Raw genomic sequence first — 23874 nt, forward strand, 5'->3', positions numbered from 1 at the left:
ACCTCACATCGTTCATTCACCAAATACACTGAAATACTACTATGTGCCAGGTGCTATTCTGGGTATGGGAATATAGCAGAGCAAGACAGACAAGAACCCTACCTTCATAGAGTCCACATTCTGGTAAAGGGGACAGACAAAGAAGTAAGCAAACAAGAATTTCAAATAGTGAAAAAGTGCTATGAAGTAAATAAAATAGCGTGATGTGCTCTGGAGCAATAAAGTCATGAGAGAAAGCCAGTCTGAGGAGATGCTGTTTTGAAATGGGGACTGAGTGATGAGGATCAGCTGGACGTGGGAAGAACATTTTGGGTAGAGGGAGTAGCAAGCGTTAAGGTCCTGAGGTGTGAGTGTCAGGAGCCAAGGTAGTATGCATAAAGTGCCGTGTATAGTACTTTGCATTTGGTAAGTGCTCAGTACATGTTGGATAGGATTAGTGGTAAGATTTGATCAGTGGTCATTTGGCTCATGAGTTGACAAAAATTGACTTTGTAGAATAAGCAGATAATTGTAGAGGGTGTGAGTAGAGTTATGTGGTATATTTTTCTTTATTGATACAACGAAGTACATTGATTTGCATTGCATTCCTGGTATAAACTTCACTTGGTTGTGATGTTTTATCCTTTTTCTGTGTAGCTGGATCCAGTTTGCTAACATCTTGTTAAGAATTTTGCATCTCTCTTCCTAAGAAATATTGGTCTGTTGTTTTAATGCCTTTGTCTAGTTTTGGTATCAGTGTAATGTTGGCTTCATAAAACGAATTAGGAAGTGTTCCCTTTGTGGTGAAGAGTTTGTGTAGAATTGGTACTCTTTTCCCCTTAAATACTTGGTAGAATTCTTCAGTGAAGCCATCAGGCCTAGAGTTTTCTTTGTTGGAAGACTTTTAACTTAGAAATTAAATTTCTTCATTTCTATAGGACTATGCAAGTTATCCATTTCTTTTTTTTTTAATTCTTTTTAAAAAATATTTTATTTATTTATTCATGAGAGACAGAGGGAGAGAGAGAGGAGCAGAGGGAGAAGCAGGCTCCCAAGGAGCAGGGACCCTGATGCGGGACTCGAGCCCAGGACCCTGGGATCATGACCTGAGCCGAAGGCAGACGCTTAACCATTTGAGCCACCCAGGCGCCCTATCCGTGTCTTTTTGAGTGAGCTTTGGTAGATTGTATCTTTCAAGGAATTTGTCTGTTTTGTCTAAGTTGTCACATTAAGGGATAAAATGTTATTTTTAATATTCCCTCATCCTTTTAAAAATTATTTGTGATAAAACGTGCATATATAAAACTTACCATTCTAACCATTTTTAAGTGTACAGTCCACTGACATTAAGTACATTTTGTGATGTTGTGCAACCCCTTATCCTGTGATGTCTGTGGGATCCGTAGTGACGCCCCGTCCTTCATTCCTGATACTGGTACTTGTGTCTTCTTTTTTTTCTGATCAGTCCTCCTAGAGGTGTATCAGTTTCATCAGTCTTCTCAAAGAATCAGCTTGTAGTTTTATTGATTTTTCTCTATTATATTTTGGTTTTCTATTTCATTGAATTCTGCCCATATGTTACTTATTTTGATCTGCTTGCTTAGGGTTTAATTTGCTCTTCCTTTTCTGTTTTTTTTTTTTTTTTTTTTTAAAGCTTATGGCCTACATCATCATTTGAGACCTTTCTCTTCCTATATAAGCATTTAATGCTATAAATTTTCCTCTAAGCACTGCTTTTAGGCCACAAATTTTACTTGGTTGTACTTTAGCTTTTCATTGTCTTTAACACATATTCCAATTTCCCTTGTCACTCCCAACATGTTTGACCTAGATATTATTTAGAAGTATGTGGTTTAGGGGCGCCTTGGTGGCTCAGTTGGTTAAGCGTCTGACTTCGGCTCTGGTCTCATGATATCCGGGTCCTGGGATCTAACCCTGTGTCATGCTGTGTGCTCAGCAGGGAGTCTCCTTCTCCCTCTGCCCTTCCCCCTGCTCATTTTCTCTCTCTCTCTCTCAAATAAATAAAATCTTAAAAAAAAAAAGTATGTTGTTTAATTTTCAAATTTTGGGGTGATTTTCCACCCATCTTTCTGTTTTCTTTATAGATTTTTTTTTTAAGATTTTATTTATTTGAGAGAGCGAATGAGATAGAGAGCATGAGAGAGGGGAGAGGGTCAGAGGGGGAAGCAGACCCCCTGCTGAGCAGGGAGCCTGATGCGGGACTCGATCCCGGGACTCCAGGATCATGACCTGAGCCAAAGGCAGTCGCTTAACCAACTGAGCCACCCAGGCGCCCCATCTTTCTGTTTTCTAGTTTAATTCTCTCTCTTTTTTTTAAAGATTTTATTTTATTTTATATTGACAGAGAGAGACCCAGCGAGAGAGGGAACACAAGCAGGGGGAGTGGGAGAGGGAGAAGCAGGCTTCCTGCAGAGCCAGGGAGCCCTATGTGGGGCTCGATGCGGGGCTTGATCCCAGGACCCTGGGATCATGAGCTGAGCCAAAGGCAGACGCCTAATGACTGAGACACCCAGGCGCCCCTAGTTTAATTCTCTTATAGTCTGGGAACATACTTTGTATGATTTTAATTTCTTTATGTTTATTGAGGTGTGTTTTATGGCCCAGAATATGGTCTTTCTTGGGGAATGTTTTATATACACTTGAAAAAAAAATGTAATTTGCTGTTGTTGGGTGGAGTGTTCTATAAAAGTCAATCAGGTCAAAGTGATGGATGTTGTTTTTCAAGTCTTATATATTTTCACTGATTGCCATAACAGCGTATCACAGACTGCCTGGCTTAAACAACAGAGATTTATATTCTCACAGGTCAGGAGGCTGGAAGTCCAAAATCAAGGTGTTGGCAAGTTTTTCCTGAAGCCTCCTTCCATGGCTTGTAGGTGACTATCTCCCTGTGTATTCATATGGTCTTTTCTCTATATGTGTGCATCACTGGTGTCTCTTCTTATATGGACAGATTGGGTTAGGTCCCTTCCTTTATGACTTCACTTAACTTTACCTGTTTAAAGCCTCCCTTTCCACATATAGTCACATTGAGGGTTGGGGCATGTGAATTTTGGGGGGACACAGTTCAGTCCATAACACTGATTTTCTTACTGATAGGAGTGCTGAAGTATCCAACTGTGGATTTATTTGTTTCTCTTTTTAGTTCTGTCAGTTTTTGCTTCGTGTATTTTGAAGTTTTTTCTCAGCTTTCAAATTCTGTGATTTGCTGTGTGCCCCCCCGTGTTTTATTATGAACATTTTCAAACATGCGTAAAGTTGAAAGATTGGAACAGTGAACATCATATACTACCATCTAGATTCTACAATTAACCTTTTCTTACATTTGCTGTATCCCATACCCATCCCCCTCTTTATTTCATCAGTCCTTTTTTTTTTTTAAGTAGACTGTGGAGCCCGACACAGGGCCTTAACTCATGACCCTGAGATCAAGACCTGAGCTGAGGTCAGGAGCTGTATGCTCGACTGACTGGGCCATCCAGGTGCCCCAGTACATCTTATTTTTTGATGCATTTCAAAAACTTTGTAGCCACTTTATCTCTAAACACTGAGGTATGCGTGTTATTAATGAGAATTTAATAATTGTAATTATTTAAAGTTCCTTTTTTTTGAGGTAAAATTTTCGGATAGTGACATGTACAGATCATGAATTGATCAGTAAATCTTGCTGTCCATAGTAATACTGTATATGTATCCTGTGGTTTGGGACTTCTTGGACATTTGTATATTGTTGCTTTCTGCATAGACTTTGGAGATCTGATTTTTGCTCATCTTAAGAGGAGGACTTAAAAAAAACAGGAGGATTTGATGGTAGAGTTATCCGATTTAAGTTATCAGATCTGTATTAGGGGTTTGGTTAGGCCTGGACAGAATTTAAATGATTGTATAAATTAGGATCAGTTATTCATTCAGTAATTATTTTATTTCTTTTTAGTCTTGAATTTTAATTGTGAAATATACATAACCTAAAATCGACATCTCAACCATTTTTAAGTGTACAGGTCTGTGGCATTAAGTACATTCACACTGTTGTGCATCTATCTCTAGCACTCTTTTCATCTTGCAAAACTGAAACTCTGTACCCATTGAACAACTCCCTGTTCCTCCCTCCCTCATCCCCTGGCAACCACCGTTCTACTTCCTGTCTCGATGAGTGTGACTACTTAGGTACTTCATATAAGTGGAGTCATATGGTATTTATCTTTTTGTGTCTGGCTTATTTCATTCAGCATGATGTCTGAAAGGTGTGTCCATGTTGTAGCAGGTGCCAGAATTCCTTCCTTTTTAAGACGGAATACTATTCCATTATATGTGTACACCACATTTTGTTTATCCACCTACCCATGGATGGGCACTGGAGTGGCTTCCACCAGTATTTATTGAGCATCTCTCATACATCAGTCACCTTTAATTAAACACTTACTGAGTGCCCTAATGGGCCAGATTCTGTTCTCAGCATGCGAGATTCTGCAGCAGTGAATGTCCCAAAGTTGCTGCCTTCAAGAAGCAATACACAAAGAAACATATTTCTTGATTCTAAATTGCATTTTTCATGTGTTAGTGCTTGTAAAATTGGGTGTCCTTTATAACTGATAACATCTTAGAATTTTATAAGGCATTGTTTCTTTTTTAGTGACACCTAAAATAATGGTGTATCTTACAGTCGTTTTGAATCATAGATTTGATGAGTCACTATTTAGTAAGTCAGTTGTTGATAAGTGCTATGAAAAAAATAATCCAGAACAATGGGGATAGAAAGGTAGTTACATGGGGTCGTCACAAATAAGGTGACATCTGAGCAAAGCACATGTTCAGTTCGGTTGATTTTTTTCAAAGCGGGACTTCCTCCCTGAAGGATGCAGTGTGCTGGTTCACATTCTGGTGCAAACTCTGTACCTCATTGTGGACTGCTAGCAGTTTGTGGATGGGTTACTTTGAGTAGCAGGGTTCAGGGTAGAGCCCTGACAAGTAGGGATAGGGATGGGGGTTGGGAGTATTTTGCAAGATGGGCCCGGTTCTGGTATGTATGGGAAGGGCAAGGGTGATGGATTTTCTATTTAGTAACTGGCAGCAGTGTTGCCAGTTGCTCGGAACAAAAACTTTGGAGTCATCTTTGACTTTTCCATTTGTGCATACTTTACACCCAGTCAGCCAGCAAATCCTGCCTGCTGTGCCTTCAGAGCGCATCCCCATTCTGACCACTCTGACCACCCCCACCAAAACCACCATGGGCCAGGCCATCTTCATCTCTTGCCTGGATTATCATGATGGCCTCCTAACTGGTCTCCTTTCTTATGTACGTGCCTTCCTGTAATCTCTTCTCAATATAGCAAGCGAAGTGATCCTTTGAAAACATGTCTGATCATGTTACTCCTTTCCTCAGATCCTCCCAAAGCATCCCATCACTTTTATAGGAAAGGTTGAAGTCCCTATGCTTGCCTACAGGGCACTGCTCCGTCCGCTACCCCACTTCTTTGACCTTCTATCCTACCTGTCTGCCTTGTGTATCTTTTGCTCTTAGCTGCCTCTGGCAGCCTGGCTGCTTCCTAATCATATTGAGCATGTTGCTGTCTCAAAGCATTTGTATTTGCTGTTTCCTCGGCCAGAAGTACAATTCCCCAGATATCCGCAGGGCCCATTTTCTCAGGTCCCTTCTCAAATCTTACTGTATCAGAAGAGCCTTCTAATCACCCTGTGTAAAATAGTACCCCTCTTTCCCACCAGCACTGTGTTTTCCCCTAAATCAGGATAGGTTGAGTTATGCTACAGTAGCAAACAACTGCAAAATATTGGGGGCCTAAAAGAAGATTTGTTTCTCACGGAAGGTACCTCTCTGTTGCCAGTCACCTGGGAGGTCTACTCCATATTGTCTTCACCTCTGGGATCTGATGGCTTAGCCTACCACCTTGAGCACTGGTGGAGGGAAACACCGTTTACTGTTCTTCAGGTATCTCCACGAAAGTGACATCTGTCACACTGACTTGGCCAAAGCAAATCATAGTGTCATCCCTAACTTCAACTAGGGGCAGGTATGAGTGGCTCAGCAGTCTTTTCATGTGTCTGGAAAGAGACCAGGCAATCCATGGTGGACAGCACAACTACACTTTTTATCCTGCTTAATTTTTCTATAGCATTTACTTCCCTCTGACACAATACATATTTACCTAGTTTTGTGTATTTTCTTTTCTCTCCTGTCTAAACCACAAAGGAGTGGGGCTTTGTCCATCACTAATTGCTGTACTCCAGGGGCATAGGATAATGTGTGACCTATTGGAAGTGCTTATTAATTTTTGGGGATGATGGAGAATAACCCAAGCAAAGCATTCATTTCTTTGCTTGGTGACATGTAAGCCAAGCTGGGAGTATGGAGCAGGGAGGTTTGAGGAGAGAGGAGGAGATAGGATGAAATGAGAAGTTGAAGAAAAGCAGTAGAATTGCTGGTAGGTGGAGAGTGTCCGTTGAGACTGGAGACCAGGAACCTGCAGGGAGATCTTGCAGCTCAGCTCTGTGATTTCTTCCAGTAACGTCAAGTTGCTCCAGAGCTGGCAAGGCAGAGGCAGGAATGAACGTTGAGTCCCATTTCACAAGGATAGGTGGAAGCCCAAGTTGAAGAAGGAGACGAGATCCTCGCTGCCCCTTCAGGGTGCAGCTGCATCATTCCCGCTCCATCTTCCATCCTGTCAGAAAGATGCAGGAGCTCGCCTGTCCCAAAGGAAGCCCTTCCTCGTGGGTGGTGTGCATGTGCTGGCAGGAGCCATCTCCCCTCTAGGCATTCTTTCTTTCATTTGCTTCTCGGACGCTTTTGAGGTAGCTTCTCTTCCCTTCATTTTACAGGAGCAGAACAAACGCTTCAAGATAGAATTTGGGTTGGTCAAGCTCACAGCCACAGTGCTCTCCTGTACTTTTGAGGTGCTAGGCCATGAGGAGCTCTCTTAGTTTTTAGATTCCCTGGAGCCTTGGTTGCGCCTGGGTCATGAAGACAGTATGCAACTACCTTACTAATGGTTCCAATTTAGATGTTTGCAAGACCTTACCAGAAAGGAAACAGTTGGTCTATTTTTATATACTTAAAAACGGGTGCAGTAACCACATTACCAACTGTAACTAGTAAATTCACTCCCAGGGAATTTCTTAAGAATACAGTTAAAGTGTACTTCACACGATCTGAGAATGTTGCCATCAGTGATACTTTCCTGTGGTCTTACCTGTTGATGATCTGAATGTTTCATATGTGCAAGAAACTACACCAGGCTCTGTGGCCACTGTAGAGAAGAGAAGGCGGGTGGCCTCCCCTCAGGTATGTTCAATGTGGTCAGGAAGGCAAAAGAAGCATGAAACCCTGACTATTCAAATAGTACCTGGAAACAAAGGTGCAGTGTGGGGGCAAAGCCCCTGAGACTAAAATGCTTCGCTGAGACTGATGGAGGGAAGTGGAAATTGAGCTGTAACCTGAAGGCTGGCCTGAGACCTAGACAGGTTCTCCGGTGGAAAACTGACTTGGGCCCTAGCGGTAGCCCTGGCAGAAAATCTCAGCATGCCACTGCAGGCAGCCGAGGTAGCACTTTTAACTGCTTTTTTATTTTTTTGAAAAAATGTTTATGTGTGTGAATCTCATATATGCTCAGGAGCTAACTGGTCAGTTTGGTAGAAAACATTCCTCTATTTCTTCACCCTTTGGTGACCATTTCTGAGAAGTATTCTGTGGAAGTTACTGGCTGTAAACTTGGTTTGGTCTCATGTGAGAGTGAAATGACAGTGAATCCCTGCCAGCAAATTCCACTTATTTACCAGTGACCTTTGATCGCTTACCTTTGCAGGTAGAGGTTTTGAAGATATATGTTAATACGAATTAAATTCCAGAGTTTGTGAATGATGTCTTCATTCTAATACAAAGGAAGTGAATTCTATTGCTTTTTACCCAAGTGGTTTTTTAAGTCTTAGAATCAGTCATTCTGAAAGACGTTCTTTTTCTCTCTAGATAAGGCACCTCTGTCCAAGGGTCTTCTGCTGGTCCCCAGTGCCCTGTCCCTTTTGCTAGCCCTCCTCCTGCCACACTGTCAGAGGTTCTTCGTGTATGACCTCCAAGCAGTCAAGGACGACTTCCAGGTGAGTTCTGCTTTATGGGCCTTTGCGAGGAGAGAAGGCAGAATCTTTGCCTGATGGGCTATTTCTTTTCTGCTATTCTTTATGCTTTCTTTTCTGCTATTTTTTCTTTTCTGTTCTTCTTCGTCCCTCAAAGCCTCTAAATTTTTTTTAAAGATTTTATTTATTCACTTGAGACACAGAGATACAGAGAGAGAGAGAGCATGAGAGCATGAGCAGGGAGAGAAGCAGAGGGAGAGGGAGAAAGAGGCTCCCCGTTGAGCCAGGAGCCCAATGTGAGACTCGATCCCAGGACCCTGGGATCATGACCTGAGCCGAAGGCAGACGCTCAATCATCCAAGCCACCCAGGTGCCCAAAGCCTCTAAATTTTTAAGAAATATCATTTATTTTTAATACTCCAGCAAGTGAATTTTCTGGTTGCATTTATTAATATTTGCAGGAAAGCCAGTTACAATGAACAGTTGCAGTATTTCCTTTTACTGGTAGGAACATCTCACATTTCACTTCTTACTCATGGAAATGCAGTTTGCAACTTCAAAAGAAAAGCAGTGTTAAATCTGTTTTAATTATGACTGTATGCATTCTTAATGTTTTTAAAAGCATTTTTGTACTTAACATTTCAAAACTTTATATTTCAAGTCTGAGTATTGATTAGATGGTCTAAGTTCTTCCAGCTCTAACAGATTGTGAATCTATGAATTACTTTTATAGTAGTGGTTATATCAAGTAGGAAATTTCCCTTGGGTTTTTATTTCTGGGAAGAGCAGAACTCTATGGCTTTTGAGATTTATGGGCTGACCTCTTTGAAGATGCTGGTGCTGGGTCTTGTCTGTGAGTTGGAGCGTAAAAGGGATGTTCGGGCACCAATCCCAGAGTGGCGGCTTTCCCCACACCACTGGGCAATTCTTGGATATCCTCTGGGCATCCTGCGATTCAACTAAATCCTGACACCGTCTACCTGGAGAGAGCGTCAGATCTCACGGGTGAAGGCTTCAGTCCCACAGGGCTGCCCGCCCCACCCCCATGCTAGTTGTAAAGTGCAGGTTATTACCTGTGCTTCTGACCAGCTGGCAACCAATTAGAGATTACCACAATCTCCCCCTCGGACGTGAGATGCCGTTGCAAGTCCAACTTGTTACTAGTACTTACGACTGACTGGCTTTAAATCAGAGGTTCCCATGACCCCCTCCTTAGGTTTGATTAGTTTGCTAGAGTGGCTTTCAGAACTCTGAGAAACATTTTACCTACTGGATTACCTGTTTATCATAAAAGGATAGGATAAAGGACACAGATGAACATCCAGATGGAAGAGATGCATCGGGCAAGGAGTGGGGGGAGGACACAGAGCGTCCATGGTCTCTCTGAGGTGCCATGTTATCACCGACCTGGGAGCTCTCTGAACCCTGTCATTTCGGGTGTTAGCCCTCTAATCCCAAGGTTGGTTCCCCTGGCAACCAGCCCCCATTCTTAGGTGCATCTAAAAGTCACACACTGACATTTTTATGAACCATACATAAAAATTATGATTTAAGTAATTATTAAGCTAATCTTTGAGAGCTACTTACAATGGCCAATGTTAAATCATTGGCCATTGGCAGTTGATCCAACCTCCAGCCCCTCCCTTTTCCCTCATAGGTAGGTCAGAGGGTGGGACTGAAAGTTCCAACCCTCTAATCCCAAGGTTGGTTCCCCTGGCAACCAGCCCCCATTCTTAGGTGCATCTAAAAGTCACACACTGACATAAAAAAAGACACCTTTCTGGCTTTCATCAGTTAGGAAATTCAAAGGATTTTAAGAGCTCTGTAGCAGAAGTGAGAGTGAAGACCAAAACTTTATTTCTTATTATAAGTCACAGTATCACAGACTGTTAGTGCAAATTATGGTATGTAACCTACTACCTTTTCTTTGCTAAATACTCGATTAGCCGTTTTAAGCATAATACTCTACTTCTGGAACACTGACATCTTTTCTTCATGGTGATGTAATTGATACCATTGCTCATGTTCGCTTCAAGTTTCTCTGAAAGTCTTTCAGTTACTTATCCAAATTACTGCTTTCTGTCAGAATATATGTTGCTATAATGGTTGCACGTTAGAATCACCTGAATAAACCACACACACACACACACACACACACACACACACACACACACGTTGATGCCAAGACCTCACTGTAGACCAGCTGAGTTGAAAAATCTAGTGGTAGGCCTAAACATTGGTGTACTTTTTTAAAAAAAATCCCCAGGGGATTCTAGTATGTGGCCAGCCCTGAGAACCACTGCTGTAAGGGAACATAAGGGCCCTTTGGCCCCAAGTTGGTACCTTTCTGATTCGGGGGGATTAATTTGGTTTATCTGGCCAAATAGGCAAGAGTCCCCTTCTAATGCCCTGCTTTATGGGCACCTGTGCTGTAAAGGTGGGGACCTGCCTACATGGAGGAGTTTTCCTTTTGTGTGTATATCATTATTTTTATTAAATTAGAGTTTTAAAAATAAGCAGTATAAAGTAAATGTAATAAATTTATAAGGCAGAAATCTGAAGAAATCTTATTATTCTTTTTTAAATCCCCATTTAGATTTGGAGGTTGATAGGTGGAAGAATAATTTGCCTCGATTTGAAAGATACTTTCTGCAGTAGTCTGCTTATTTATAATTTTAGGATATTTGAAAGAAGATATGGAAGCAGAAAATTTGCAGTAAGTTTTTACATATTTTCCTTTTGCTACTTACGTTATGGAAAAAAAGTATTTTTGTTTTCTTATTTTTAAATAGTTTTGTTAAGCTTGGTGTTATTACTAACAATTATCTCTTAATTACATGATCCTCTGTTTGATTTGGAACATGGATATTAGCCAAAGAAAAAATTTAAATTTAAGCCACTTGCATAATAAAATAATAATGGTAATGATAATAGATAATATCAGCTGTGAGTGGCTAATAAAAATTTTTATTAGGATTTTACTTCAGTAAAATTTTAATCACTTATTTTGCTTAATGGTTTGTGTGTTACTTGTTAAAAGTAAATCAAGCTATAAATATCTTCTTTTTCTTTTTTTACCATACATAAAAATTATGAAAGTGTTAATGCATTGCACCAATATGGCTTTACTCGACCATTTTGAAAACTCTATGCTAAAAAAACGAATTAAAAGAAATAATGTACCTGGGCTGGTTCTAATTAAATAAATGTTATTTATTTTTTGAAGACTTCTTTCAATAATGTTCTTCCTGTTTTATTTTTAGTCCTTTTTGCTGGGTTCCTGGGTTTTGTCAGCCTTGGTTGACTTCGTCCTCGTTGAGGCCGTGTGGTATTTCTTTGGTATCACTGCAGCTGGGAATTTGCCTTCTGGATTGTAAGTAGCTCTCAAAGATTAGCTTAATAATTACTTAAATCTGATTTAAGTTATTGTACATGGAAGTCAGTAAAAGAATATATTAAACTCATAGATGTTGTAAAATTGATTTTAAGGGTAAAAGAATCCAGTGTATACTTAGTCACATTTTCATTATGTTCTTGAAACAGAATCTGGATTACACTCACTCTTCTTTTCAGCTTTGAGATCTCATATTTTAGAGAATTTTTAACGAATGTCTGTTCTGGTTGGTCCAGAAGGTAGAATTAATTTTGTATTTTTATAGTGAAATTTTGTCTGTAGTTTTATGAACTAATTAAACAAAATTTAGGTTAGATTTGGAAACAATTTGAAGTTAAGCTTCTGAAAAATGATGTTTTTAAAATTGATATTGTTTAGATACTTCTGCCAAAGATAAAGTTTATAACATAGCCAGCCTGCAGTGGTCAACCTAACTCAGTGTGTGTGCGTGCGTGTGTGTGTGTGTGTGTGTGTGTGTGTATGCTTTCATATTGTGTTGATCTTCTTTAAAAATAAAACGTATTAGTTTATGAAATAACTAGTATCTAAAAGTAGAGTAGTTAGCACATATAAATGACCTTAAAGCATCTTGGAATTAAGTATCTGAGAGATGAAATACTGTGAAATAAAGATACATCAGATATTTAAAATTCTGTGTGTACTAATTTCTGCCTTATTTTAATTTAGATATGTGTTTCTAGAGAACTGTTTGGGTACTGAATGTATCTTAATTCAGATTCACTTTGGATCTCTACATTAAAAATATAGTTAGTGATCTAATAGCCTTCACACTTATGTTGTTAATATTTACAGTGTAGCCTTTATGGGATTTACTTAATTATTGCACTCATTAAATAACTGTTGACCATTAGCTGTTTTAATAATGTGTGATTCTGAATGATATCTGAATGGAGAGACATAGCGAGAGAGGGAACACAAGCAGGGGGACCGGGAGAGGAAAAAGCAGGCTTCCTGCCGAGCAGGGAACCTGATGCAGGGCTTGATCCCAGGGCCCCTGGGATCATGACCTGAGCCAAAGGCAGACATTTAACCGAGGCGCCCAGGCGCCCCTTGTTTTGTTTTTTTAAGATTTTATTTCTTTATTTGACAGAGAGAGAGAGAGAGAGAGAGCAGAGCGGCAAGCAGAGGGAGAGGGAGAAGCAGGCTCTCTGCTGAGGAGGGAGCCCAACACGGGGCTCGATCCCAGAATTGTGGGATCATGACCTGAGCCAAAGACAGACGCTTAACTGACTGAGCCAGCCAGGTGCCCCTAGATGGAGAAGTTTAAGTTGACTCTTTTGCTGTTGTGGAAAATAGTGTAGTCATCAGGAATGATTCATGTTGATTCAGAAGAGAAGCAGCGTTACTAAGTCATTAGTTTTCCCCAAACATTTCTCATCTAGGCTAATTCTTTTTGGTTCTCTCTACGGCCTCCTGAGATATGGAAGTATATTGAAAGACAATATGAATGTTAATTCAACCATCACCTGAATGAGAATATATTTCTCTTTCCTTGTCAAATCATGAAACATTACATATGGCTTTTTAGAGTCCTGACGCTTTCTCAGACATAGACTTCTTGGAACATAAATCTTTGTTTCAGTAAACTCTGCATTTTGTAAATACATCCTTCATTAGATGTTAGTAAAGCTTCAGGAACTGAGGAGAGGAAACTACTCTTGTTTTAGTCAGTGTGCTTTATAGTTTGCAGTATTCTTCACATAACTTCTCGTTACCCTTTTTCTTTTGCCGCCAAATGCCAAATTTATTTGCACTCTCTACAGTTCTTCATTTCTATTTAATTCTCTCTCCCTCTCTTTTTTTTTACCTCACTGTAGTTAAAACTTGTCTTATAACGTCACTAGCAACCAACTAATTTTTAAAGCCAGTGTCTTATTTTCGTTTGTTTTATTTACCCTTTCAGTAGCTCGTAAATACTTTTTGAGCTCCCATTATTTCACGAACTAACCTGCTGTCTTGAGCCCCAGCACACTGCTCTCTCCTGGTGCTCTTTGATCTTATTTATTGTGTGCAACTCCTTTCTCAAGCTTACTCTGGGCTTTCTCTGGGCTTCCTTGTCCACTCCCATGATGTCAGCTACAGTTAACATCCCTTGTTTGTATCCCAGCTCTCTATCTCCAGCCCATATTACTCTCCTGATCTTGCTAGAGTCATGTTTCTGGTGACTTCTAAGACTCAGAGAAAATTTGTCATGTTCTGAGCTCTCATCTCTTCTGGTCTCCTCTTTTGCTGGGCTCGCATCTCCATTAATGGCATTTCCATCTACCTGGTCATCCAGTCTTTCTCTTTTCTCATCCTTGGACTAGGGCACCAGGTCCTGTTAATTTGAAGTCCTGTGTAAATCATTCATTCACCACATCTTCTCTACTCCTGCTGTCAGGTCAGTGTAAACTCTAAGATGTTATTTATTTATTTGAGAGAGAGAGAGAGAGAGAGAGAGTGAGAGCAAGCGCACAAGCAAGGGGAGGGGCAGAGAGAGAGGGAGAAGCAGACTCCCCACTGAGCAGGGAGCCTGACACCAGACTCATTCCCAGGACCCCGAGATCATGACCTGAGCTGAAGGCAGACACTTAACTGACTGAGCCACCCAGGCACCCCTAAACTCTGATCTTTTCCTGCCTGGATTGTTCCATAATTCTCTAACTAGTCTTCCTATCCACTTCAAAGCATCCCATATAATGTGGTTAGAAATTATTCTTCCAAAATGCAAGTTCAACCATGCCAGTCTTCCTTTTAAAATCTTTTAAGTCCTCATTCCTTCAAAGTAAAAATCAGACTCCTCCAAGATGGCAGCAAAGCAGTCTGGAATAGTGGGAGTGCAGAGGCTTTGCCATCAGATACGCCAGATTTGAGATTCCAGCCCTCCCATGGTATTACTTGTGTATAATCTTGAGCAAGTTACTTCTCTCAAGTTCCCTTCCTGAGCTCAGTTTATAGTGGATCATCATATGTAAACTGAGGGTCAGAACTCTATACTTCCCAGGCAGTGGGAAGAATTAAGAGAGCTCTTTCATGCAGGCATCCTAGCAGTGACAACCCCCGACCCCTCATACTGATTTTCTTCTTTCCCTTTAGAGTCCTCATAATCTGGCCCCAGTCCAGTGTTTCAAGCCACTCCATTGGTCATTCAGCTTTCTTAACATGCTATGTATTTGTATTCTCGTGCCTACTTGGTTTTCTTTCTGCACCTGTCGCCCTTTGGCAGGAATAATTGCCCTTTTATGTGTATTCCAGCAAATTTATTAAGATCCCTAGCATTTATTACATTGTCATTGTCATTATGACCTGGGCCTTCCATGCCATCCTTCTGGCTGTTTGAGGGAGAACTAGTTTTACTTTATGTACTCAATTGCCTTACATTCTGTAATGTTGAAGGGGTAGCCTTGATTGCAGTGTAGCCCATAAGACTATAAAGTAAGGTCTTTGAACCATAGACCTGTTCATTTCTTTTCTAGTGCCCTGCATAGAAATTATACGTAGCATCTGAAAGATTCTCAAGACTGTTATTTGAAATTCAGAAAATGTAACCATTATGTTTTGAAAGTAAAGGTAACTCCATTAAAAGCTATGTATATTAGGTGCTTTTAGAAACCCATGCCTCTCACACAACTGTCCTTAAGTACCTATTATTTTTTAGTTATTAGTATTTACATATGGATGTTATATTGTTTCTGAGAATTGAAACTCTCCAGAATAAGTGGAATTTTGAGTTTTCACATTCCATGTTAAAATGTATCTGATTACAGCCTAATAAAATTATTTTTTAATTGTGCTTTAGATTATCTATAATTTTACTGTGAGAACCATAACATGTATTTTCACTTTCTGTCAATAGTGTTTTGTTGTATTTTGTGCTCCCAAGTTAAGTTCTTCTCGTCAAGAAAAGCCATCGCAGAGAACTTGCCATTTAATAAGTTAGCAAGGGGCACCTGGCTGGCTCAGTTGGTGGAGCATGCAACTCTTGATCTCAGGGTTGTGAGTTCGAGCCCCATGCTGGGTGTATTTAAAAATAAAATCTTTAAAAAAAATACAAAAAAAAAAAAGAAATAAATTACATAAGAGTAGATTAGACTGTATAGTTGAGAGTAGGCTATGACTGTATATTCATACCATAAACCTATATATCAAATATAGGAGTTATTTCCCATGTTTCAGAAATAATAATTTGTTTAAAAGATATTTGCTAAAGTATCTTGCTCACTTGACTATTTAAACTAAAAACTTCAAGTAGTTTTCTCTTTGTGGAGAAACTACGTCTAAGAGAAACTGCGTCTCAGTACCATCTTGACTCCTTTATCTTATGTAGCTCTGAGAATGTTTATGTTCTATGAACTTGTTTGCTTTTTATTATTGAAAATTGGTGGTTGACATAACAGGAACTTGGTTTCTAGTCCTGGTTCTTCAACTGAGCAAGTCACATAACCTCTTTGGACTTTAGTTCCTTTATATATAAAACAGAAGAGTTAACTAGAAGATCATCTAAGGGATCTTCTAGTATTAAAACACTATTTTATGATTAGGCTCCTTCATGTTTACCTTTTCTTTTCTTTTTTTTAAGAATATGAATTTACCCATGTTAATTATAGAAATCCATTTCTAACTAATGCATTTATTTGATTCTTAGTCCCATTAGGAGGTGATCATGTTAAGAGCAATGAAAGTGATTTAGCAGAGAGGAAGTTATGATAGACTCATTTGTGTATTTCCATAATATTTAGAATAATATGTGCTTTACAGATTATAGTTCACTTCCTTTTCTTTTTAAATGGGGAAGTTACTTGGTTTGTTACTTTATTAGGGGAAATTAAATGGCAAGGCTATGGTAAGAATCCAGTGTCCCTGACTAGTGCTGTTATACTGTGACATATGGCCTGGGAAAAAATCATTCTCTTGTAATGTGATGTTTAATCAATAAGAAGAGCAAACTGTTTATATTGGAGAAATATATTTTACCCTACAGCAGGAAATTTCATGTCATAGGAATGAACCTGGGTTATTGGGCTGAAATAGATTCTCGGATTGGGTCTCCTGCATTGGTTGTAAGTAGAGTCTGGTGCACAGTAGGCTCTCAGTAAGTGTTTATTGAATGACTATTATCTGTTTCCAAAAAAAAAAAAATGAATTCAGAGTACGGGAGGGCTGATGGAGATTGCCTTTGCAGGCCCCTTCAGGTGATTGCTCCTGTTAATTTTGGTTGGTGGCATGTAACAGTGATGGGTTGAACATAGTTGTTTGTGCAGGAATCTTGGAAGTTTGGTGTTTGGAACACAAAATATAGTAAGATTTAGACCGTCAGTCCTGAGTGTAAATTAAACCAAAGGGAGCTTTGGTTTGGGTTTAATCAAATTATAATTTAACAATTTAAACTATTTTGAACAGTAAGTGGATTTTCTTTTTTTTTTTTTTTTGGCCTACTGACTTGATTGACATCAACTCGCTTGCACGTAGAATTAAATCCAAAACGTTGTCAACTATATATTTAGACAAGGCTTCATTGTGAAATACAAATTGGATATTTTTCTCCCAGTAACTCAAATATGTTTTATACAAGTTTTGAAAAAAAAATTCATTAGAATAATTAAGAATATTTAATTATGTTGTCACATACTTAGATCCTACAAAAGTGTTTTTTTTAAGTTTGTTTTTTTCAGGAGAGAAGGGACTTGGTAATATACAGAATATCCACTGGCCTTAGGGTAGTTAGTAAAGTGAATATAAAGAAACTAAAGACAAAAACCTGCTTATCATTCAAAGCATTTCACTGTTTACATTGCTTAGTGACCGTAAACTACCTGATCGGAAGCTTTTTCTGCGCACGCTCCGAAGGTAATTGCGGTAGAGCATGACACTAATGACTCGAGCCTGAAATTGTTTTGAAACAATGTAGTAGAGAATCACATCCAAACAGGTGCTGAGGTTCATGAGGAAGGTGGTAAAGGCTCCCCAGGGATTGTAACTGTTCTCATCCCCTTCCAGCATCAGGAAAGCAAAACAGATGTGGAAAGGCATAAAGCAGACGAGCACCTGCACCATGAGTGTGATGATGATTCTTATAGACTTCTCCTTGACTTTTGGTTTCAGCTTGGATGTCTTCCCGTGAAGGAGACTATGAATGATGACTAAGTAGCACCCAATCATGATGAACAGGGGAATCAAGAAAAAAAATATCAGTCGAGTGAAGTTTAACATGTTAATAGCTTTTAGGTGGGCGATGTCAGAAATCTTCAGGCAGGTGGGGGGTGTGGAGGCCTTATCTGGGTCCTCATAGAGCAGTAGAAGTGGGATGGTAGTTGTCAGGGTCATTATCCAGACTCCCAGGCATGCTAGCACGGCTTTGCCTGTGTTTTTAAGTTCTTTGGCATATTTTGGCTGCACAATGGCCATGTATCTGTCGGCACTAATAAAAGCAAGAAGCCATAGAGCAATACTTGGATAAAACACCGTGAGAGCCCCAAGAATCTGGCAGAAGTACTCTCCAAATGGCCATTCGCCTTTTGCATAATAAAACATCCGAAAGGGTAAACTCATTATAAATATTAAGTCCAAAAATGCTACATTCATCATATAGATGGTTACAGTGGTTCTCTTCTTGGTGGTACAACTAAAAACCCATAAGGCAGTGGCATTAACAAATAATCCGATTATGAAGATACAGCTGTAGAAGATAAGGGCTGCGATTTTGTATTCTTCTGGTTGTGAATCATTCAAAGGGCCAGGTTGAACTTGATTGTGAGGAGTGGTCATCTTATAGTTTGTTGGGGGAACGACACTTAGAAACTGTAAAATAGTTAAGAAGAATAGGAGGAATAAAACATTTTGTTGAAAAATAAATGCTTAACACTCTCATCCTTGACTTGGCATGTCAGTGGATTTTAATTGTAAGAGTATTTTGTGTTGTAGAGTCAACATATGTGTCTTAGTATTTATTAAGAAATACATTTCGTAGGTATTATTACTAATATGCACTAACCTATTAAAATGGTCTGGTGTGTTATAAAGCACTAGCAAATTTATTCATTTTCTCTCTCTCTGCTCACCTCCCATTTCCCCTAAAGAATAACTTTTTTTTTAAATGATTTTTCATGTAGTGTGAAATTGGGTAGCAATTATTCTTATAATAAACATTCTTTGATTGGGACTAATTGGGAGAAGGCCATTCTGAATTTTGAATCTTACAGAATAGTTTGCTACTTTTTTATCATCTTTATTCCGTTTAAATGTTTTGTAACCCAGGTTAGTGATGTCCAAAGGATGAATTTTTACTCATTAAATATAGTTTTAATATATAAAATGTGTATTAGAAAACTAATAAAGGAACCCCATAACTGGTTAATTCACAGTAATCCTCATTGGAGAGCAGGAACTTTTCCTTTTGCCTACTATATCCCACTGCTTCTTGCGTCCTTAGGAGTACTCATTAAGTAAATGTTTGCTGAATTGATGGATGAGTGAAGGAGGGACCCACAGCAACTACTCTCTGGTTTGTCAATGAATACTTGCTTGGTTAGTTATTAAACCTATTTATTTTTAAGTGGAAACACTTCCTCATAGTATTGTGTTCTTTCTCAATTACCATAGGTCTAGAAACAGCAGTGTGTTGCGCCATGGTCCACAGATTAAGAGCTGGACTCTTAGAACAACAGATGAGCTAGTTTTTCATGCACAGTTGGAAGTGCCTAACGCTGTCTTCAGATGGTGTTTACCAGTGTCCTAGAAATGGCTGTCGCTGGTGTGCACAGAAAGCAACACCTCGGGAAGAGGACATTGCTAGGATAGTAACTCTCATGCCCTCCCTCTACCTAGAGAAACTTAAGTATTGTTTGTCAAATGAAATTTAAAAAAGCAATATCAAAGACAAGTAGTTACTAATTAGAAGTCACTCAATAACTTTAGGTGTATGCAGGAACTAATTCCCGTCAAACAATGTCCATTTCTAATGGAAAGGAGTTTAGTTATGATTGTAAATATCATCGACCCTCCTCAGAGTGAAACATCCATCACCCATGATGCAGCATCAACAACAGTGATTTTAAAAATAAACTCGCTTACAAAGAGATGGAATCTTGTGGTATCCCCTTGAAACATGGAGGTGTAAGAAAAGTTTCCTTCAGAAATGTCACTTGTTAGAGTGGGCTGTCTCTAAATCAGCCCTGAGTCTTCCTTTAGTGTGAGAACTGTGGGGGTGATTAGCAGTCTGGTCAGTGGCATCATGGGCTGTTGATAATTTAAAATGAATTTGAGCAAAAAAAAAAAAAAAGGAATTTGAGCAATTGCTGTGAACAAACACAAGATAAGAGTTTGTTCTTCCATTCCCCCCCCCGCCTTTTTTCCTTCCTTCTTGACTACAGCTAGTTAGCCAAGTATCTAGGTTAGATATGATTTTGGATTAGAATTGTATATATTAATAGCCTGTATTAATTAAAATTTTCAAATATTGGTGTGACTAGAATTTTAATTCCTATCAAATGAGAAAAGTACTACATAGAAAAATTAAATCTCCAGTATTATACAAAGGAGAATAATTTTGGAGGCTTGACTCTTTAAATTTTCATTGAATTTTTAAATAGTAGCAGTTGTAAATGAAATTTTGTATCTTTTTTCTCTTTTGATATTGTTTCTGGACTCCCTTCCCCCCATCCTTATCCCTGAATTTTGTCCCATAAATTTCATAGTTACGAACCCTTTTTGAGTAAATCTTTTAACCCCCGTTGGGCTCAAGCTGCTTTTATGTTACCAACACTTGTATTCATTTGCTTAAGGTTGAAAAAAATATGTGTGATGCATGTTTTAAAGGCATTACCAGACAGACTGTGCTGTTGTACACACAAATACATTTTTGGATAAATATTAAAAAGTGGCTTTCATGTCAGCGTTTTAAAAACTTTAGATTCAGTAACTATAGTCTTTTTTTTATTTTTTATTTTTTTTAAGTTACTTTAACATTTATTTTTTTATTTTTATTTTTTTTAAAGATTTTATTTATTTATTTGAGAGAGAGAGAATGAGAGATAGCACGAGAGGGAAGAGGGTCAGAGGGAGAAGCAGACTCCCTGCTGAGCAGGAGCCCGACGTGGGACTGGATCCCGGGACTCCATGATCATGACCTGAGCCAAAGGCAGTCGCTTAACCAACTGAGCCACCCAGGGGCCCACTATAGTCTTTTTTTAAAGATTTATTTGTTTGAGAGGGAGGGAGGGAGGGAGTGGGGGAGGGGCAGAGGGAGAAGGAGAGAGAATCTCCAGCAGACTATGTGTGTTGGGGGCTTGATCTCAAGACCCTGAGATCATGACCTGAGCTGAAATCAAGAGTCGGACGCTTAACTGACTGAGCCAACCAGGCGCCCCTTAGTCTTTTTTTTTTTGAAGCATTTAAGTACATTTTGTGAAACAGTGTAATTGAAACCAAGTGACAAAGACTCCTAAGTATGATTTATCATAGCAGCATTTTCCTTAAGTTGAAAAAAATCACATTTACTGTTAACGTAAAACAATGTTTTTTTTGTTTTTTCCTTTTAACAATGTTGAAAATAAATTAAAAAATCACATAAATAGTGTAGGAACATGACAGCATAACCCATTTCAAAGTCCTTTGCCAGCATAGTGTCAGTAATGTATTGTTAAAACAAATTATTTTGAAACTTAATAAATATAGCACTACTTTTTTTTTCTGTCACATACAAAGTTATTACAATATTATTGACCACTTTTCCCATGCTGTACTTTTCATCCCCGTGCCTTACTTAAAACTAGAAGTTTGTACCTCTTAAGTATAACATTACTTGGTGATAATCTGTGATGAAATTAACTAAATGCTACTTACCTTCTGTCCATCAAAAGGCTGTGCTAGAGAGGAACATTTTTCATCATATCCAGTTATGTAAAAGAGATATCTTGTGTTAAAATAGCTCTTTCTAAAAATGGTATATTTAAGAAATGCAGTATTTCTTTTGTTTTAGGTTCTTCTTTTCATTCACAAAGTTTTTTCAAATACAATACTTGGCATAGGAGTTGGTACTCCTTCGGCTATAATTGCTGCTTTGTCTCTTTCAGGAAGTACTCTCTGAAATAAGGCGTTTTCAACTTATGACTTTACCCTGGATGTGGTTTCTCTCACAAATGATTTGTTTATGAAGTCATGGTTAGCATAAACTCCGCTTGAAATGAAGGCATATAGTTAAGAGAATCAAACAAGTAGAGGAAAATGTATTTAGTTCCTTTTCTTTGATGCTTAAAGTCTGCATCATCTGTTGAAGGAGAATGAGATTTGATGTTGACTAGGATGGGATTCATAGTTTAGCTTCTTCACTTTTTAAGCTGCGTGACTTTTTCTACTTACTTAACCCCTTGAGTCTCTGTTCCTACTTAGTCTCTGTACAGTTAAGATAGAGATAATACTCATCGGATAGGATTGTGAGGACTCTAAACCAGAAAAATCCCAAGTGCTTAACATAGTGCCTGGCATTTTGTACTAATTTAGGTACTCCTAAACAGAGTTAACCCTTTATCACAAAGTTCCAGAAATCATAAAATACCCACTTTTATTGTTAAGATATTTCTAAGTGGTTAAAATTGGGATCCTCGATTATTTGCTTCTGCCTTGCACATGCATTTATGCACTTTGGTTTGCCTTTTTTTTAAGAGAGAGGAGTGAGTGTGAGGCGGGTGGGGGGGTAGGGGGTAGGGGCAGAAGGAGAAGGAGAGAGAATCTCAAGCAGACCCCCCCACCCCAGCACACGGCTCGATCTCACGACCCTGAGATCGTGACCTGAGCGGAAATCAAGAGTCAGATGCTTAACCGACTTGAGCCACCCAGGCACCCCTTCTTTATTTTTTAATCCCTAATGCATTCTGTCCCTTTTCTGTCACATGGAAGTATAGAAATAATCTCTTTTGTATAAACATCTCTGCAGATTGCTTAGAAAGGACTGGAATTCTTCAGTGGAATAATTTGCATGTTGGGAGTATTTTAACCTCGGAAGGGAAGTGAAACCAATGGGAAGGGAAGTGAGCAACCCCAATCATCGCCTGCCTTGTTACATTAAATTTTTTACTTTCTCTTTTCTTAAAAAAAAATATCTCATTTGCTTGTCTTAAAATTTTATCTTTATTTTTGGTGATACATGATTTGTCAACTTTTAAAAGGTACATGAACTTAACTATTTGCTTTTTGAATTTAAGACAGTTTGAGGGCCCTTGCTCTTTTTGTTCTCAGATAAAAAGCATAGTAAGTCTGTGACTTATAAAAGTTATTTAAATTCTTGTCTTTGGTGATTAAGTACTTTTGATTGTGATAACCTGCCATCATCATAGTAATGGGTTTTAGAAGCAATGACAGCAACCTAAGCAGCTCCCTGTGTCGATGAGGGTGCAAGGCCTAAAGAGGGCCAGTCCCTTGCTGAGGAACTCAGACCCCCCCCCCCCCGCCCAAGGTCCTCCCTTTACCACCCTGGCTGCTGGAATAAACTTCTTGTTATGAGGTGAATGCATCAGCATATTCACCAGACAGGATTTATTCATTGCTCAGTTACGTTGCATGGATTTATGTTTCATGTGCAGTTCGGGAGTTTGATATTTCAGGTGGATTAGGAACCTCTTATCTGCAGATCCAATCTTTCCATTGCCTTAATTTCATATACCCTGTCACAAGTTTTTTTTTTTCATTAAGTATTGATTAATGTTCCCTGTGCTGCTAAAATCAACCAGTGCAGCGATGGCATGTAGCTCATTAAGGTTTGAGTCCTTTATTGTACACAGGGAGATTGTTTTTTTCCTACTTGCCAGTCTTGCAAAGAGAGACACAGAGGCGAGGCTTGAGGGTAGATCAGCTCTCGTTCCCCACTTCCTCTCTGTTTTACTCAATGTGGGACCTTTTGCATTTGTTCTTCCTTGCCTTTCTCGTGCTGTTCCACCAACCGTCACATCTCTTGGCTTGGCCAGAGGCTGTGTATCCTTAAGTCTTAGTTCCACTGCTGCCCTTTCCAGGAAATGTTCCCTGGCCTCTGAAGCTGGGTTGGTTGTTCACCCCTGTAAGGTTCCTTGGCACTTGGTACTTGTCCCTGTGGTGGCCTGTGTTTGTATTATTGTTGAGTGTTTCCTTCCCTTTTATCCTCCACTAAACTGAAGTTTCTCAGGGTTGGCATGTGTTGTTTGTGTGTAGCAAGCGTTTAATAAATATTGGTAGAACGTGTGTCTGAAAATGTAGGTGAAGAGGTGGAGGGTTGAGGGAGTCGTGGGTGGATTGTTGCGCCAGGTGACAGCATCAGGGACGCTGTGACCCACTTAGGGGAGGGGATCTGCCAGTCACCAGGCCAACGTGGAGACTCAGGCTCAGGGCAGTGACCCTCCTCTCCTCTCCATGACCCCTGTGGTATTTCACAC

The 23874-nt window shown here is 39.3% G+C and overlaps 2 protein-coding genes across 4 annotated transcripts in view; one reads left to right on the forward strand and one right to left on the reverse strand.

Annotated features, from left to right (window-relative positions):
* Positions 1-23874, forward strand: part of UBAC2 (UBA domain containing 2) — a 170191-nt gene that overhangs the window by 20888 nt on the left and 125429 nt on the right. For 2 of the 3 annotated variants that reach the window (XM_028112056.2, XM_028112057.2), the window contains exons 2-4: positions 7979-8106; positions 10679-10798; positions 11346-11455. In XM_028112056.2, the coding sequence (XP_027967857.1) occupies positions 7979-8106; positions 10679-10798; positions 11346-11455 (358 nt within the window). Of the gene's footprint in view, positions 1-2850; positions 2873-7978; positions 8107-10678; positions 10799-11345; positions 11456-23874 lie in introns of those variants that run through there. The other variant, XM_088021885.1, reaches the window with a different exon arrangement.
* On the reverse strand, positions 16424-21558 carry GPR18 (G protein-coupled receptor 18). The gene is made up of 2 exons (XM_028112058.2): positions 21317-21558; positions 16424-18274 (listed from the first exon to the last, which is right to left on the reverse strand). Exon 2 carries the CDS (start codon positions 18239-18241, stop codon positions 17246-17248), a length of 996 nt encoding a protein of 331 aa, XP_027967859.1. The 5' UTR covers positions 18242-18274; positions 21317-21558; the 3' UTR covers positions 16424-17245.

This window comes from Eumetopias jubatus, unplaced genomic scaffold, assembly GCF_037043125.1.
Source record: "Eumetopias jubatus isolate StellerSeaLion01/CBP00866 unplaced genomic scaffold, mEumJub1_p1.0 scaffold_3, whole genome shotgun sequence".
Taxonomy (NCBI): domain Eukaryota; kingdom Metazoa; phylum Chordata; class Mammalia; order Carnivora; family Otariidae; genus Eumetopias; species Eumetopias jubatus.